The sequence below is a fragment of the Osmerus eperlanus genome, chromosome 28 (assembly GCF_963692335.1).
Source record: "Osmerus eperlanus chromosome 28, fOsmEpe2.1, whole genome shotgun sequence".
Taxonomy (NCBI): Eukaryota; Metazoa; Chordata; class Actinopteri; order Osmeriformes; family Osmeridae; genus Osmerus; species Osmerus eperlanus.
Window position 1 is genome coordinate 4,082,738 of NC_085045.1, and position 15,444 is coordinate 4,098,181.

Here is a 15,444-nt window from a genome sequence, read left to right on the forward strand (position 1 = left end):
CTCCAATTACCAAGTCAAACAACAAAACAAAGTGTGATACCCCCTGGGTCAAGGCAATGATTCCCTGTCTCATTGCACACAGTCTGTTGTTTTGGCCACCATGAATGTGTCTGTATTTCGGGTTTCACACCAGATAACCTTTCCGATAGGGCCACTGTAACGGAAAAAAACAGGAAGGAAGTAAACAGGTCACTAAACTGTATCAGTTTTATTATCAGTAGAACTAGTCCACTTGTCAAGAAAACAGTACAGAGGGCATATATGTTCTTAACAAAACTAGTGTAATGAACATAGTGGTCCAAATGTATGCAACAGAAACTTGATGAACCTAACCCTCATTCTAAGCTAGTTACCGGTATATGCATTTGGAGTCTAATTAAATATGTCACACAAAAAATGCACAGGAGCTGCTGTAGCTATACCATATCAGATAAGTGATCATAACTATTCATATCAAGATTGCTCTTTGTAATCATTTAAAGACACATTGTAAACCATTTTATTTGTGTTTGTTTGTAGCATGAAAGCCCTTGAAGGAGCATGTTAAAAAATGTCTCAAATTATACATTACCAATACACCTGGGCTGCACACCGCATAATGCCCATAAAGCAAACCAAAAAACAAGAGAATTAATCAATTAATCAATGTAGTGCGTGAACAAATAAGAAATTATTTCTTATTATATCCGTTTACCCATTTCAGGTCATCTTTCATATCGTGGCAGTTGACCATTATTTTGAGTAGGCCTACATTACTATTACCAATCAAAATGACTAAAATCTTCTGAAACTAAATCTCTGGCGCTCTCTACTGGCCCATGGTTTTGGAACGTGTGTGCGTCTGAGACGGTCAATGGATTCAACCTTATGGTTCATAGGACCTTATGTTTAAAAATAAATAAACACAATTAAAATGTATCTCCTTGCATGGACCGTAGCTTAAATACATTCCTGTCTATGGCATATTACCAACTTTACAAACGACTTTTCCCTTGGTAGCCTATCTCAAGTGAAAACGTTGAATTCATTATTTTATGTAAATACATATGCCACAAAGCAATTAACCGCAATAATGATTGAGTTACTTTATAAATACACAATTTTAGGAAGTACTGCCCCTTAGGCTACCAATAAAACAAGTAAATAGGAAAATGGAACAAGCTTGGACGGGGAAATGGGCGGACTAACCACTTGGGGTTGCCGTGCGCAGACATTGCAACGAAGTTGCAGAGTTGATATCGATCACACTGTCATCAATTTGTGTGCAGTGAAGTTAGTTTGGCTTGGTTTATTGCACGGTTGAGGCGCGCCTGCTCTGGACCAGAAGTTAACCGATGTTGAATATAACAGAGGAAAATCCGATTATTTTGAAAGCGAATAATGTATTGGTCCCTATCTTTGGGTCTATTCCTTAGGTTTATCCCCCACTATAGATTTCGAGCGTTTGCAGTTTAGTCAATGCTCCTCAAAATTTTAAGAGGTTATATTTTGAAGTTCTAAGCAATGTTTCACAAGATATTACAAGGTAAGTTAAATCATCACAATTTAATGGTTTAAAATGAATAGTGAATTGTAAACCTAATGCTACATTTTTATTATCAAATATCATCAGAGATTCATTCCGGAATAAAAGGACAAGACATTTGGATGAAATCAAGATCTATGACTGTCTAGTTTTTTCGTAAACAGTCTTTGAATGGTTTAAACATTGTATCTTGTAAGCCTTTAAGAACGTTTTCGCGACCACTGCAATGGCTTTTTTTGTCAAGAAGAAGAAATTTAAATTTCAGACAAATTTAATTTTGGAGGAGTTGTCCGCAGTGCCTTTTGTCAATGGAGTATTGTTTTGCAAACTGAGATTACTGGATGGAGGAGACTTTATTGCAACTTCTTCAAGGTAAACATTTTACAATGCCCTCCTAATATATGCTGTGTGTTTCTTAACAATGCCATTAAGCATAATCATAAATAAATGATTAGTTCACATGACGGCATGGATCCCATATATTATTGGATCTGCGAGCAAAGAATGGCCTTCTACAGTATATATGAGGCTATTGAAGTACTCAAAGTAAAGTTATCAACTGTGACCATTGGTGTTCTAATAGCCTGTTGGTCTGAAATGTAGAAAATGAAGGAAAAGTGGGTCAGTGGTCACTGGGTCAGCAAGTAAAAGTGCAGCCCTCAAAAGTTGTCTACAGTTACTGTCCTTTAGCTCTTAATTATCATTGAAGTCACATACACTCCTACCCGAACCTCAGTACACAAAAGCTTTTGTCTTTCTTTGTGAAGGCCGTGGTATTAAGTCCAAGGATCTGGCTAAGTCTGCTGTTATGAGTGTTTTTCATGCCCTATTGCTCTTATATAAGCAGAAGATTTTTTTGTGTGCTCCCAGAGGTAAGTCTGGTTCCTCAGAGTTCTGTGGCAAAGATCCCTATGACGCATTCAGCTGAACTTCTGAACTGCGAGCTCCCATGTGTCCTAAGACGGGCATTTGAAAGCAAGCGTACAAACCAGCTTCCCACAACAACCACAATCCTGGTCAACTTTGAGTGGACGTTTTTCCACGCCTGTCATCATCAGTGAACACATAAAAAGTATAAACAAATGGTGCCCCTCCCACTCTCTTCCCCTCACAGCCACACAGCAGCCTCTGATGTGATGCCCTGGGCATCTATGTCAGGCTGGTATCTTGGATTATGTAACTCATGCCACTCTGCCTGCTTATCTCTGGAATCGGAGCACAAAGAACAAGGACTCCTCAGAGACAGAATTGAGTTTTCCACTGTCTCGAACCCAGATTTGGAGTTATGTCACAGGCCTGGAGAGTACAGTACACAACCCCTTCTTTGTTCTGTCAGACCATGCCTGTTGTTGTGTCTGAAATACTTTTGAATTAATATAGAGTTTGACCACTGGGCCATGCCTCTATAGTCAGGCCTCTAGTCAAACTTCTTTATGGAGGACAAAACCCACTAAGCAGGTTTAATCACGTTATAAATGTGATTGAAACTCTGGTTCTAATGGCTTTGGGGATATACATTGGGGTTGGGTCTCTATTCGCCTTGCCCATGTTAGGTATTAGGAAAGAATACAGTCGCCAGAGAGGTTTGGCAAGGGAGATGCAATTTGTACTCCCTGAAGGTATTTGAGTTATAGAACTGAAAGCCAGTTTAGATCGAGTCAAGCTGCAGGAACCTACAGTTACTGTAGTGGTGTTTCAAATGGCCATCTGCTCTAATTAGATCCGTTTCTCGATCTGGTTCATGTTAGTGTGTGCGTGTGTGTGTTGACGTGTGTGGGGGAGGAAGGGGGTTTGGACTACAATGAAAAGGAGAGTTGCAATGCAGAGAAGTGACACTGTGAGTCATGTAGGTGGTGTTTAAGAGGGGATGTGAAAGGTTGACGTAGACAGTTCTCCAGCTTTTTCCTGTTTCCCCACAGCTCTCCCCCAATCCATGGTGATACAGCCACACACGTCCTTTTGAATGGACATCAGGTCGTCACGATGAGCCTATTCACAAAGTCCGAGTCTACAGAATGATAGGTTCAATGCAGGCCACTGGAACATTTTGTAGTTGTGCAGGGTTTTGTGGCGGAGTGTTTTGAAGTGTGCCTTCCATCACCCCAGTTATAAGGCTGAATCCACGCATCCCTAGACCAGCAACACAAAGAAACAAAAGAAAGCAGCTCTTGCATCCATGCTAACAGACTCCAGGCTTCATGGTCTGTCAGCTGCCTCATGGCTGCTGCTGACTCTGCACTCTGCTCCCATGGCTGCTGCGTTTATCTAGGCCCTGTCAGACTCTGACAGCGGCCGGCTGTCGGCTGTTTGTGTTCCTGCCGGGGAATGAGGAGAGCTCTTGAGGAGTGGCTGGGACAGGATGGGTGATTGGGATCCCATGCAACTGCATTGGCTGACAGTGAGTCATGCTAAACGGGGGTGCATCAGAGTGCAACGAACATCTTGGTCGTTATGTCACCCCGCTTATTGACTTCCTCGATGTGACTCAAACTCGATGTGACTCAAACTCAATGTTAAGGACAGTTTATCTGTTTAACCAGTGGGGTTATTTCTCTTCATAAGCATCAAATCATGCTGCTTTGGTGCTTGTGCGTTTTTGGTTTGGGCCACATATTCATTATCTATTAGCATTTTCTTTGTAGCTTGCACTGGAACTGGGTGTAAGTGGTCAACCTAGTGTTGGGCTGGGCTGGGCACTGTCGTTCAACATTGTTCAGATTGCTTTTCAGGGTTTGTGCCACTTAGGTCTGAACCGAATTGGTTTTAGGTTAGAAAGCAGTTAATGACTCGGAAAAGTAAACAGGTTTTATGCTTTTTGGCCGCATGAACTGTACTTGTTCATTTGTGCTTCGCTGATGCGGTTAATATAATTTATGTGGATTTCTTTTTAGAAGGCCAATTGATTCTAGCTAAGTAGCCTTTATAGTGTTACTTCCTTGGTGGAATCACCATTGCCTACTTAATATAACAGTTGGGCCTTGTGTAATTGAGAACTCGGTTTTAGCCTCTCAGAAAAGTCTCTAGATACATCCGGTACAAAAGGTTTGTTGTTAAATGTTGAGTCCAACCTCCCCCCTCAGACTGGCTCTCTCACTCTTTCTCTCTCGTTTTGATTGTACGTGGCCGACGATTTTGAGGAGTGTGGTTGCCATGGCGGTTGAATAAAGCCATCTGGACTGTGGAATGTGGGTGAGGAACGCTCCTTGAAACTCTGAAGGAGGGCTGTGATTAGCGTGGAATTCCTGATAAGCATTGTGTGTGTGTGTGTGTCTGTGTTTCAGAGAGGGGCAACAAAGAAACATGGCTTCACATAAATGGTGGTCTACAGATAGACCTGTGAAAAATAATTTAAGGGTGGAATTTTGCTCTCTGAGATTTGTCTTTGAAATATGAAGACATTTCCAAATGCTTCACTTAAAAAAATATCAATACAACTGAACAGTGATTCGACATCTTGAGAGATGAGGGAGGAGACGTTTTTGTAAATATGCTCATTCGAATATCGGGTTCATGATAGTAATTATTCTTACGTTTCTGTGAGTCTCTGACAAAAAAAAAAAACATAAAACAAAACCTGCAGAGTCGTGTGAGAGAAGAGAGGGGGAAGAGGTTCAGCAGTGCTGGTGACATCAATGAATGGGCTAGGGGGAGGGGATAGTGAGCAGCAGCTGCCACTACTTTGCGCTTATCCATCACGTTGTGTGCGTGAAGGCTTTTTAAAAACACCAGAGAGATCCAGCCGATTCTCAAACGCTCTTATGAAGAGGGTTGTGTGTGTTCACTACCTGCAGGTGTCAATCGGTTGAACTTGAGGCCCTAGTCTGTTATACACACAGGCTGTGTGTATTGCCCTAATTTCATTTCACTGCTAGGGGAGTACATGTGAGTCCTCTGGAACATTTGTTTCGGCATATGATCCAGCATTCCCTCGTAAGAACACATGTCCAGGCCCTCACAGCTCAAGTGGAAGGAATGGAAGTCAGATGTATGACAGTGACACCACAAAAGTTATTTTTTTACGTCGGCCATTGTATACACAGCCATTTCCCTGGATGTATCGCCAGCGATGTGTTTCCACTGGCGTGTTTACAATGTGAACTGTTTTTACAGAAGCCCCCCATGCTATTGTTTGCTGTTTCCTCACCAACAAGTGTACGCTCTCTAAAGTATTCATATCCTCTCTCTTCCCTGGTATTGGATAGGATGACTGTATTGGTGACACTGATGAACGTGTTGGAGGTTATTATTATTTCCTATCTAATTGCTCAACCTCCGTCCCCTATAGAGAGGAGGTGCTGGAGAACTGTGTGCACTGGAGGAAGAGGTTCACCTTTGTTTGTAAGATGAGTGCCAATCCAACGACCGGGGTGCTGGACCCATCCATCTGCAGGGTGTCTGTTAGGAAGGTGAGGAAGACCACCTCTCCGCGCACCCCTGCTGAAGGATGGAATTTCCCCTTATCTGCGTTTGCTTGTTAACATCAGATCCGGTCGTTTTCCTGCATGCACTGGCTTGTTTTCTTTTCCATGTAGTCTTCACTGACAACGTTAGTGTTAGGGCTCTCGGTGCTGCAGTACACTGGAGTCATCCCCCTTTTCCTGTTTTCACTACAGGAACTCAAAGGAGGAAAAACTTATTCAAAGGTAAGGGCCTACTGTACCCGTCCACCCCTTACTACTTAGTTTAGCTCAGCAATTTTTCTGCTTCCTCAGGACAACATGCAGAAATTCTTGTGTCATCTCCTAAAAACACGTGTCACCTTACTTTGAAATAACTTAACCCATCTTTCCTTAGTATAATAAATACTACTAATAATGATTTACTAATTTAGGGTAGTAAATTTGATTTACCTAAATATAGAGAGAGTTTATTGTGAATATATTTTGATTGTTATTGACCTTTCCTTTGTTTTGTCAAGCTCCACGTTAGGGTTTCCTTGAACTAAATATAACCTATTTTCCTACTTGGAAGTCCATTTCCTTAAATACACACATCTGTAAACGGCATCACCAAGGGCTTGACACCAGGAGATACATCTAAATGACTCACCTCTTGGCTGGCCTGAGCTCAGGTTTAAAATAAACCTAAACACAACTTACTAGACTAATGTCATGTCATTTTTCTTCGTTTCAATTACGACCACAGTATATAAAAAACTTTTCACCTCTATGGGTTGAACTGACCTGAGCTGTCTGTTCCAGCTGGGTTTCACTGACCTCAACATGGCAGAGTTTGCTGGCTCAGGTTCCACGGCCCGGTGTTGCCTGCTGGAGGGATACGACACCAAGTACACCCGACAGGACAACTCTATACTAAAGGTTGGGCACCGATACCGTCTCTCAGCACCTACAGTGCGGCCACATTAACTGCCTCCGGCCATTTAAACAAATGTTGTCATCCATTTTTTGAAGGTGTCCATTGGAATGACCCTCCTGTCTGGAGACCCCTGTTTTAAAGCGTGAGTGACCGGACTTGGAATGAATTGGGAGAACTTTTACATTGGTGACCGTCATTGACTTCCCGTCTGGATTCTGACAAGCGCCGTGTCCTTGCAGGTCCCCCAGTACAGCCAAGTCCATCTCAGTGTCGGGCCAGGATCATGCCCTACAGCTGGACTGTAAAGGGGAGGGCACTGGAGCCTCTACCCTCACTGGAGGGGCCTCAGTAGGTCGCACCATGAAGCCTCGACCCTCCATCATCAGTTCAGGTGTGACCCAGCAGGCATACTCTTCAGCCAGTGCACCAGGAATGGCAGTTGAGCCAGTTTAGAGAACCAGTCTTTTCATGTTGTCTTCAGGTCTTCCAGAGGAGTCTGATCTGAACCAGCCCAGCCAAGGAGAGATCTTCCAGAGAGGCCACTCACGTAACTCCAGCTATGCTAGCCAGCAGAGTAAGATATCTGGTGAGCTCTATTGTGGGGTCGTGGGATATGGACTAACCCTGTAGAGAATGTAAGATCCAAGACACAAAGCGATGCGTGTTTGTTTTTTCGGAACGGGATTTCATGAGTCACTGTTATGTCTCCTAGGCTACAGCACAGAGCACTCCTGCTCCTCCAGCCTGTCCGACCTCACACACCGTCGGAACACCTCCACAGGAAGCAGCGCCTCGGGGGGCCCGAGTGGGACTTTCGACTCCCCCACCGAGGGGGAGAGGGACACCTGGCGACTAGAGAGACCCCCCCGCCCCCCCCGGCCTGTTCTGCCGTCCAACAGACCCCATAGGTTAGGACACGTGTTCGGCCAGATGCTTTCCCATTGATCCTCCTTTCTTTTGATAAACACAGCGCCCTCGTGTTGAACCTTGTCATTCACTGGCGGGACTGGTTCAATCTCCTTGCTTCTGCTGTGTGTAGGAGGAAGCTCGACTCAGTGGAAAGCCATTCTTCCTGGGTGAATGACACCCGCATGAACGCTGACGATATCGTGGAAAAGATCGTCCAGAGCCAGAACTTTGCAGATCTTAGTAACACTGAAGGTAAAGCCCAAGTGTTTGGGATTGGTTTTCTATGTGGTTGTGTATTACTTGTGTGACTATTTCTCTCTAATATTTCATTCTCAGACAGCAATCTGCAACTGTTTGTCAGTAGAGATGGGACCACTGCCTTAAGTGGGATTCGGCTTGAAAAGGGGTAAAAACACACACACACACACGCACACACACACACACACTACAACACTCTCTCACACACACACACACACACACACACTGTTCTAACTCCGTTTTCCAACCTCTCAGTGTGTCTGCTGGTGTCTACGAGCCGGTGGTCATTGAGAGCCATTAGGGGCGTGGTCATCACTGGACGTCTGTGTCATTTCCTGGAGCAGCAGCTGAGCTGGTTGCCATGAGAGGATCAACACTGCACCAGGCTTGTCCACTCACTGTGAACGGCATGTTATGTTTGTTATAGTCAAAGTTATATGCATACTGTATGTACATATGCAAAAATGCTGTTTAACTGCACTGTAGCTGTAGTATTGGCCAATTATTTTGCTTTAGGTGACTCCCTGTTGACCAGGAAACCATCTTAAGTACCTGTATGTTTATCTTTTAGCATATGTTTACAGTTGGCTGATTTTCATTGTCTGTGAAACTAACTTTATTCTTTCGTCATTTAATGATATGTTCCACAAATGACCCTATGGCATTAAGTTATCTGTGACTATCGCTACATGGTGTAGGAGCATGAGAGCTTGTGTTGTAGATGAGGGAAGGTGTAGAATGTAGTGCTCTGATGCCCCCTTGTGGATGAATACCATGTTGGTCAACTGCATTGCTTGCTCTTCTGGGGAGACGGGGTAGTTGCCTTAAAGCAAGTATGTGTGCTCTCAGTAAATGTCTCTAAACTTTAGAAAGTATCAGAATGTTGTCAACCAGCTGGCTAGTTGATGTCTTTGCTGTTATATTTATGTAACAATTAACACTAGTTAGAGGGTTGGACAGTGATTTTATTTTCTTTGCAAAATGTTACACAACGTTTTCCTGGTTAATTAAATCTAACAGACATGGAGCTTTCTATCCTGTTCTGTGTTAACAGGTGTTGCTATGGATGGAAGTCTGTATGTTTTCATACAATGATGGTCCCCTCTTTAGTTATACCTATACTTAAAACATTTCATATAACGAACACTGCAAACTCCTGCACTGTAATCTTTTTAATTTAAACTAATGATTTTTAACAGTTTACTAAATTTCTCATGTATGATCAAATTCATCTTTAATGACCACTCATTTGTAACATCATAGAATCATTTTTGTGATCGTCACTTGTGCTCTTTAGACAATAAAATGTAACCACACACTTCTATGGGTCATGCTGAATTCCTATGTAGGCAAGAACATACGAATTAAGTTTAAATGTTCAATTAAGTCTACAGTTTTGGTATGAAAAACTGTTATTTTGGATGATCCTGGACAGAGAGATTCCAGTGCTCAGAGTTTGTCCTCTCTGAAGGAGTAATACCTCCTCCTCGGCTTTCCTCCCTTCCTCTCTGCGAACAGGTAGCAGAGCATGCACCAGGTGTTGTCCTCGGGGGCGATCTGCACACCGCTGCTGCTGGTCCTGAAGGGCCTCAGGGCACAGGAGCCTGCAGAGGGGAGCAGAGAGCAGGCAGAGACATGAGCAGGGGAGGACGAGGGCCACGTGGGTTCTGTGTCCACACGGGTGCCCTTACCCAAGATCAAGTAGGCGGCAGCGCTGAGGGAGAGGATGATGAGGAAGATGGTGCCAGGACCCAGGTCGCTGATGGCGCAGGCGTTTGGACAGGCACAGGCACTCTCCACCCAGATCTGCAGGGGGATGTCGATGCTGAAGTCTTGGACGAAGGATGTGGTGTGGTTGGGACTGCAGTGGTAGTGTACTATGGTCTGGGGCTGTTTGTTGTTAGCGAGGGCTGGAAACAGGAACAATATTTAGAGGCTGATATCTCTTTTGGGGCACTTTGAACTATGAAATTGTTTATTAAGTAATCATTTACCAAAGTATGAAACTGAGAGTGTCTTCATGCTGTCATTATAATGGAACTCGTCACCCTCATGTCTTCCATAGTCTACATAACGGGTTATATATCTGTTGTTCCAGATCCTAAACCTGTGGGCATTATTAGATTATCAACAACCTAAACATGTTTTGAATCAATTTGTAAAAAAATTCTAGGCCCATCTTGAAATAAAACACATTACTGTAATGTGCCCACGACAATTAATTCAGTACCTTACTATCAAGCAGGCCGCAATGTTAGTACATTCAGTCCCAGCTAGATCCTCTGGTTCTGTGAAAGGTTGGCAAGAGCTAAAGGAGAAAAGGACCTCAGTATTTTCTTTCCCAAGGCTATGTCCGAGCACGGGTTTCGAGCGCAACAAGAAGCCATCCTCATCTCCCATAGTCCTCAGGCTGATCACTCCTGTGCCGTCCTTCATGATGCATTTGCAATCATTCACTTTAAAACAGCCAGTCTTCTTCTTCACAGGCGACGGTGGATCTGGTTGAAGGGAGAAAGATGAATAAATGAGACTAAAGCAGATGGATGAAGTTAGGGAAATGGTTTGAAACCACATGTTTACAAAAGGTCTCTCCAGTGTCTGCCACAAGAGAGGTGTCTGTTCAGTAGAGTCATTAAAACTGCTGTCCTATCACACTACAGTGCCACTGACCAACTAATTAGAACCTAACCCCACCGACAAATTCCAAACAGCCCAGTGCTCCATGTGCAGTCAACACCATGTTAAAAATGTCTCCATAACATACAAACTCATGGGAAACAAAGACAATGACAGTCACGTTTTAGTCAAGATGTACCTCTCATGGTTGGCCACACATTTTTTAATTCAGGTCATCCTCAGAACGTACTGTATATTGTCACTCTACAAATATTGTCTGGATCTCCGTTGACACCCATAACCACTTTCCAGGTGACACACATACCTTACCCAACCTGCTTGTTGAGGAATGCAGCACTCCTTCACTGGCTACGAGAGATAAGACATGAGATACACAAGAGATCATTTCTGATTTCCGCTTATTGTAAAACACCACTTTTATTACCGAGTTTATGATTTAAGCATAGTTGTTAAATATAAGCCCTGTGATTTCTTTTCTTCAGATATAAAGTACCGCCAGCCACAAACAACAGAGCAATCTCAAAGCCAGGTAAGAGACGGTCTCTTGTTTGAACAGTTCATGATTGTACTTGCCAGAGAAGATAAATTGTTCCAGCGCACTCACACAACATATGTATTCTCTCAAATATTGCACACTCTGCCTTTATTTATATATTTACTTGTGGTAACTAAGGTGTGTTTGTGCCAGATGGAGAACACCGGTGTTCGACGCTCTGTGACGACAGGGGAGGGGCGTCAGTGGCGGGGTCTGAGGCAGAGGTGGGGCATGCTGGGATTGTTTGAGATCAAACAGGATCATGAGTTTTACGACCTCCCTCAGTCTCTTGTTTGAACAGTTCATGATTGTACTTGCCAGAGAAGATAAATTGTTCCAGCGCACTCACACAACATATGTATTCTCTCAAATATTGCACACTCTGCCTTTATTTATATATTTACTTGTGGTAACTAAGGTGTGTTTGTGCCAGATGGAGAACACCGGTGTTCGACGCTCTGTGACGACAGGGGAGGGGCGTCAGTGGCGGGGTCTGAGGCAGAGGTGGGGCATGCTGGGATTGTTTGAGATCAAACAGGATCATGAGTTTTACGACCTCCCTCAGTCTCTTGTTTGAACAGTTCATGATTGTACTTGCCAGAGAAGATAAATTGTTCCAGCGCACTCACACAACATATGTATTCTCTCAAATATTGCACACTCTGCCTTTATTTATATATTTACTTGTGGTAACTAAGGTGTGTTTGTGCCAGATGGAGAACACCGGTGTTCGACGCTCTGTGACGACAGGGGAGGGGCGTCAGTGGCGGGGTCTGAGGCAGAGGTGGGGCATGCTGGGATTGTTTGAGATCAAACAGGATCATGAGTTTTACGACCTCCCTCAGTCTCTTGTTTGAACAGTTCATGATTGTACTTGCCAGAGAAGATAAATTGTTCCAGCGCACTCACACAACATATGTATTCTCTCAAATATTGCACACTCTGCCTTTATTTATATATTTACTTGTGGTAACTAAGGTGTGTTTGTGCCAGATGGAGAACACCGGTGTTCGACGCTCTGTGACGACAGGGGAGGGGCGTCAGTGGCGGGGTCTGAGGCAGAGGTGGGGCATGCTGGGATTGTTTGAGATCAAACAGGATCATGAGTTTTACGACCTCCCTCAGTCTCTTGTTTGAACAGTTCATGATTGTACTTGCCAGAGAAGATAAATTGTTCCAGCGCACTCACACAACATATGTATTCTCTCAAATATTGCACACTCTGCCTTTATTTATATATTTACTTGTGGTAACTAAGGTGTGTTTGTGCCAGATGGAGAACACCGGTGTTCGACGCTCTGTGACGACAGGGGAGGGGCGTCAGTGGCGGGGTCTGAGGCAGAGGTGGGGCATGCTGGGATTGTTTGAGATCAAACAGGATCATGAGTTTTACGACCTCCCTCAGTCTCTTGTTTGAACAGTTCATGATTGTACTTGCCAGAGAAGATAAATTGTTCCAGCGCACTCACACAACATATGTATTCTCTCAAATATTGCACACTCTGCCTTTATTTATATATTTACTTGTGGTAACTAAGGTGTGTTTGTGCCAGATGGAGAACACCGGTGTTCGACGCTCTGTGACGACAGGGGAGGGGCGTCAGTGGCGGGGTCTGAGGCAGAGGTGGGGCATGCTGGGATTGTTTGAGATCAAACAGGATCATGAGTTTTACGACCTCACCTCTGTGATGAAAGAAGGCCTGCATGCTGCTGTACAGTCCAGTGTGGATAATCCACCACCTGTGAGAAACAATCGTAAAAAGTATCTGACGTGCAAAATGATCTTAATACAATCCATCTTGTATGCGTTGTCATGTAAACACTCTCCCTCCCACTTAGGAGGAACCTTTGATGGAACATTTCAAATCAGAGGAGACTCAAATCCACAAGGTGTCATTTTGCTTTTCACATGACATCAAACAACTTCTAATTGTCCTAAGAATAAGTCTGTAAGGGGACTTGGGGGGGGGGGGGGGGGGGGGTGAGTTTAGCAGCCGTTTGACCTGCAGTGCTCTTGTCCTCGGCTCCCTCTGCAGGACTTTGAGATGCAGACGTTCGCTGGGCCCGTGTTTGCCAGACTGCGTTGTTCCCTGGGGATGACTGAGGAGGAGTATCAGGCATCCCTCTCATCTGACGGCTGCTACCTACAGTTCATCAGTAACTCCAAAAGCAAGGCGAACTTCTTTCTCACGTAAGCACGCCCACATACTTCCATAGATACCCCCTCGATACACACACACGCAACACACACACACAACAAATGCTGCCGTTTCATCAACAGGAATGATAAGAGGTTCTTCTTGAAGACACAAAATCATCGAGAAGTGATGTTTCTCCTGTCCAACCTGAAGGCATACATGGACCATTTGGAGAAATACCCTCATTCACTGATGGTTAGGTTCCTTGGTGAGTAATCTGAGTAACACTTAACTTGGTTGACAATAGCGAATGTACTGCAATTTCATTGAATCAGCTTTGCATTTATTTATTTTTAGGAGTCCACAGCCTCCTTATTCCAAATCAAACAAAGGTATTTATCTGATTGTATTCCAAAATACAGCTGTCAAATCTTTTGCCACTTTTTTTCTGGAGTTTCTCTGACTCTTCCATAGAAGTACTTCATTGTGATGCAGAGTGTGTTCTACCCTGATGAGAGGATTCACACAAGGTAAACACTTTGCGGTGTTATTACTGTAGACAAATGCTATACTTTCTTGATGATGCCAACAAAGATACAATTAGAATGTTCTGGGTGACTAAATGTAAATGTATCTCATAGATATGACATCAAGGGTTGTGAGGTAGGCCGGTGGACCAACCAAAACTCTGGTGACAGCCATGTGATTACAGTCTTGAAGGACAACAACTTTGATGGAAAGCACATCACTTTGGGTAAGAGCCTGGATTGCAAATATTGTCCACAGTCTTCCTCTGTCCTATGGGTAAGAATACAGCCTTCCCTTCGGGAGCTGGTAGGTTTCCTTTTAACAGCTGGAACACAAGGTGAGGTAGCATGTAACAGGTAAAACCTCCTTGTTTCCCTTAAAACGCCTACTTGTATTGACAGATGAGCAGAGATCCTGGCTCATGGAACAGGTGGAGCTAGACACCAACTTCCTTCGAAGGCTAAATGTACTTGACTACAGTCTCCTTCTGGCCCAGCAACCTTTACACCAAGACAAGCTCGACGGAAAGCACTCCTTCCCCAACATCATAACATGCGTTGTAAAGTAAGAATGTTTTCACAAGGTCTGAGGTTTTCATAAAATTCCTGGATATACTCTGGTTATTAATTAACCTTCCTCTGCAGATCCATGGACCAAGAGGACAGTCCTACTGAGACAGATCCCCCCACTGTTCCATTACCGGAGGAGCAATCAGGCCAAAAGATAGCAGGAACTGTAGATGGTGCTTCAGAACATGAAGAAACTACAGAGCAGCATTGCATAAATGGAGTCCCTCTTGAGGAGATAAACCTTCACTCAGCAACGTCCAGTCCAGAGTCCGAGCTTCAGGAATTCCATACCCGTCACCGCAGGTTGCTACCAGACTTCAAAAACTCAGTGCATGTCATCGATGGGCCAGAGATTCGCTACTTTGTTGGTATTGTGGACATTTTCACTGAGTATAGTTGGAAGAAAAAGATGGAGAACATATGGAAGAGGATCCGCCACCCTGGCAGGGCTTTCTCAACAGTCAGCCCCAGTGCCTACTGCCAGAGATTCTGTCAGTGGGTGCAAAACCACACCAGATGACAGAAGGGCAAAGTAGACCATAGAGACAAGTCAAAGACAGACAAAAGCAGCACAATACAGAAAAAGATTTCTAGGAAAGAACAACTTTGTTAAGACTGCAAAGATATTTAAAGGACAAGAGTGGTATTTAGCAGTTTTGAATGCTAGTATGCGTTATAAACGGGCTTTATTTATAGGCCACTGTATATTTACCAGAATAATCCAGTTTAAGTCAAATGTACTCAAATTTGTAGTAGGCCCAATACATTTGTAAAGACTGCTAAATGTTTTTCATATGAACAGTAGATGGCGCATTAGCCCTGAAAATAAATGATGTTGGCTTCGTAATTCAAAAATATTTCGACGTTCTTCAGTTGTTTTAGTAAAAGTAATAATATGCTTCATTCAGTTTGTCTAATTATTTCGCATCTTTAGTATACCAGACAATCCAGTTGAAATCTTTCAATTCCCAAGTGCTGTACAGGCTACCATGTAACACACATTATTGCCTTTTTATATATTTTGATAGT

At 43.6% G+C, this 15,444-nt stretch overlaps 3 protein-coding genes across 9 annotated transcripts; 2 read left to right on the forward strand and 1 right to left on the reverse strand.

The window, feature by feature from the left end:
• Window positions 1–1,204: 1,204 nt before the first annotated feature.
• eeig1a (estrogen-induced osteoclastogenesis regulator 1a) lies at window positions 1,205–9,664 on the forward strand. 3 transcript variants are annotated; one of them, XR_009929099.1, is made up of 13 exons: window positions 1,206–1,525; window positions 1,613–1,897; window positions 5,811–5,931; window positions 6,139–6,168; window positions 6,727–6,843; window positions 6,937–6,983; window positions 7,081–7,232; window positions 7,323–7,427; window positions 7,554–7,749; window positions 7,881–8,002; window positions 8,087–8,156; window positions 8,264–8,419; window positions 9,531–9,664. XR_009929099.1 is itself a non-coding variant. In XM_062454846.1 (12 exons), exons 2-12 carry the CDS (start codon window positions 1,752–1,754, stop codon window positions 8,307–8,309), a joined length of 1,140 nt encoding a protein of 379 aa, XP_062310830.1. In that variant the 5' UTR covers window positions 1,205–1,525; window positions 1,613–1,751; the 3' UTR covers window positions 8,310–9,329. The 3 variants fall into 3 exon arrangements, 2 of the variants coding, with proteins under 2 accessions (XP_062310830.1, XP_062310829.1); XM_062454846.1 differs by lacking the exon at window positions 9,531–9,664 and having other exon boundaries at window positions 1,205–1,525; window positions 7,323–7,415; window positions 8,264–9,329; XM_062454845.1 differs by lacking the exon at window positions 9,531–9,664 and having other exon boundaries at window positions 8,264–9,329.
• On the reverse strand, window positions 9,226–11,054 carry LOC134015373 (uncharacterized). Of its 4 annotated transcripts, none has more exons than XR_009929100.1 (4): window positions 10,950–11,054; window positions 10,239–10,506; window positions 9,700–10,115; window positions 9,226–9,612 (listed from the first exon to the last, which is right to left on the reverse strand). XR_009929100.1 is itself a non-coding variant. In XM_062454848.1 (4 exons), the coding sequence occupies exons 1-4, from the start codon at window positions 10,828–10,830 to the stop codon at window positions 9,458–9,460; spliced, it is 849 nt and encodes a 282-aa protein (XP_062310832.1). In that variant the 5' UTR covers window positions 10,831–10,919; the 3' UTR covers window positions 9,226–9,457. The 4 variants fall into 4 exon arrangements, 3 of the variants coding, with proteins under 3 accessions (XP_062310832.1, XP_062310833.1, XP_062310831.1); XM_062454848.1 differs by lacking the exon at window positions 10,950–11,054 and adding an exon at window positions 10,824–10,919 and having other exon boundaries at window positions 9,226–9,918; window positions 10,003–10,115; XM_062454849.1 differs by lacking the exon at window positions 10,950–11,054 and having other exon boundaries at window positions 9,700–9,918; window positions 10,003–10,115; window positions 10,239–10,582.
• On the forward strand, window positions 11,033–15,318 carry LOC134015370 (phosphatidylinositol 4-phosphate 5-kinase-like protein 1). 2 transcript variants are annotated; one of them, XM_062454840.1, is made up of 10 exons: window positions 11,033–11,174; window positions 11,334–12,922; window positions 13,020–13,070; window positions 13,217–13,371; window positions 13,462–13,586; window positions 13,676–13,710; window positions 13,793–13,848; window positions 13,960–14,072; window positions 14,248–14,410; window positions 14,491–15,318. In XM_062454840.1, the coding sequence occupies exons 2-10, from the start codon at window positions 12,563–12,565 to the stop codon at window positions 14,933–14,935; spliced, it is 1,503 nt and encodes a 500-aa protein (XP_062310824.1). In that variant the 5' UTR covers window positions 11,033–11,174; window positions 11,334–12,562; the 3' UTR covers window positions 14,936–15,318. The 2 variants fall into 2 exon arrangements, with proteins under 2 accessions (XP_062310824.1, XP_062310825.1); XM_062454841.1 differs by having other exon boundaries at window positions 11,126–11,174; window positions 11,319–12,922.
• The last annotated feature ends 126 nt before the right edge of the window (window positions 15,319–15,444 follow it).

Coding starts and splice junctions, on each gene's coding strand:
- eeig1a (XM_062454845.1), top strand. CDS start 1,752: ATGGCTTTTTTTGTCAAGAAGAAGAAATTTAAATTTCAGACAAATTTA. Junction 5,932..6,138: donor GCAGGGTGTCTGTTAGGAAG/GTGAGGAAGACC, acceptor TTTTCACTACAG/GAACTCAAAGGAGGAAAAAC. Junction 7,233..7,322: donor ACCCTCCATCATCAGTTCAG/GTGTGACCCAGC, acceptor TGTTGTCTTCAG/GTCTTCCAGAGGAGTCTGAT.
- LOC134015373 (XM_062454847.1), bottom strand. CDS start 10,582: ATGTGGTTTCAAACCATTTCCCTAACTTCATCCATCTGCTTTAGTCTC. Junction 10,116..10,238: donor GCGGCCTGCTTGATAGTAAG/GTACTGAATTAA, acceptor TAATGCCCACAG/GTTTAGGATCTGGAACAACA. Junction 9,919..10,002: donor ACTCTCAGTTTCATACTTTG/GTAAATGATTAC, acceptor TCCTGTTTCCAG/CCCTCGCTAACAACAAACAG.
- LOC134015370 (XM_062454840.1), top strand. CDS start 12,563: ATGAGTTTTACGACCTCCCTCAGTCTCTTGTTTGAACAGTTCATGATT. Junction 13,711..13,792: donor TTATTCCAAATCAAACAAAG/GTATTTATCTGA, acceptor ACTCTTCCATAG/AAGTACTTCATTGTGATGCA. Junction 14,411..14,490: donor ATCATAACATGCGTTGTAAA/GTAAGAATGTTT, acceptor CTTCCTCTGCAG/ATCCATGGACCAAGAGGACA.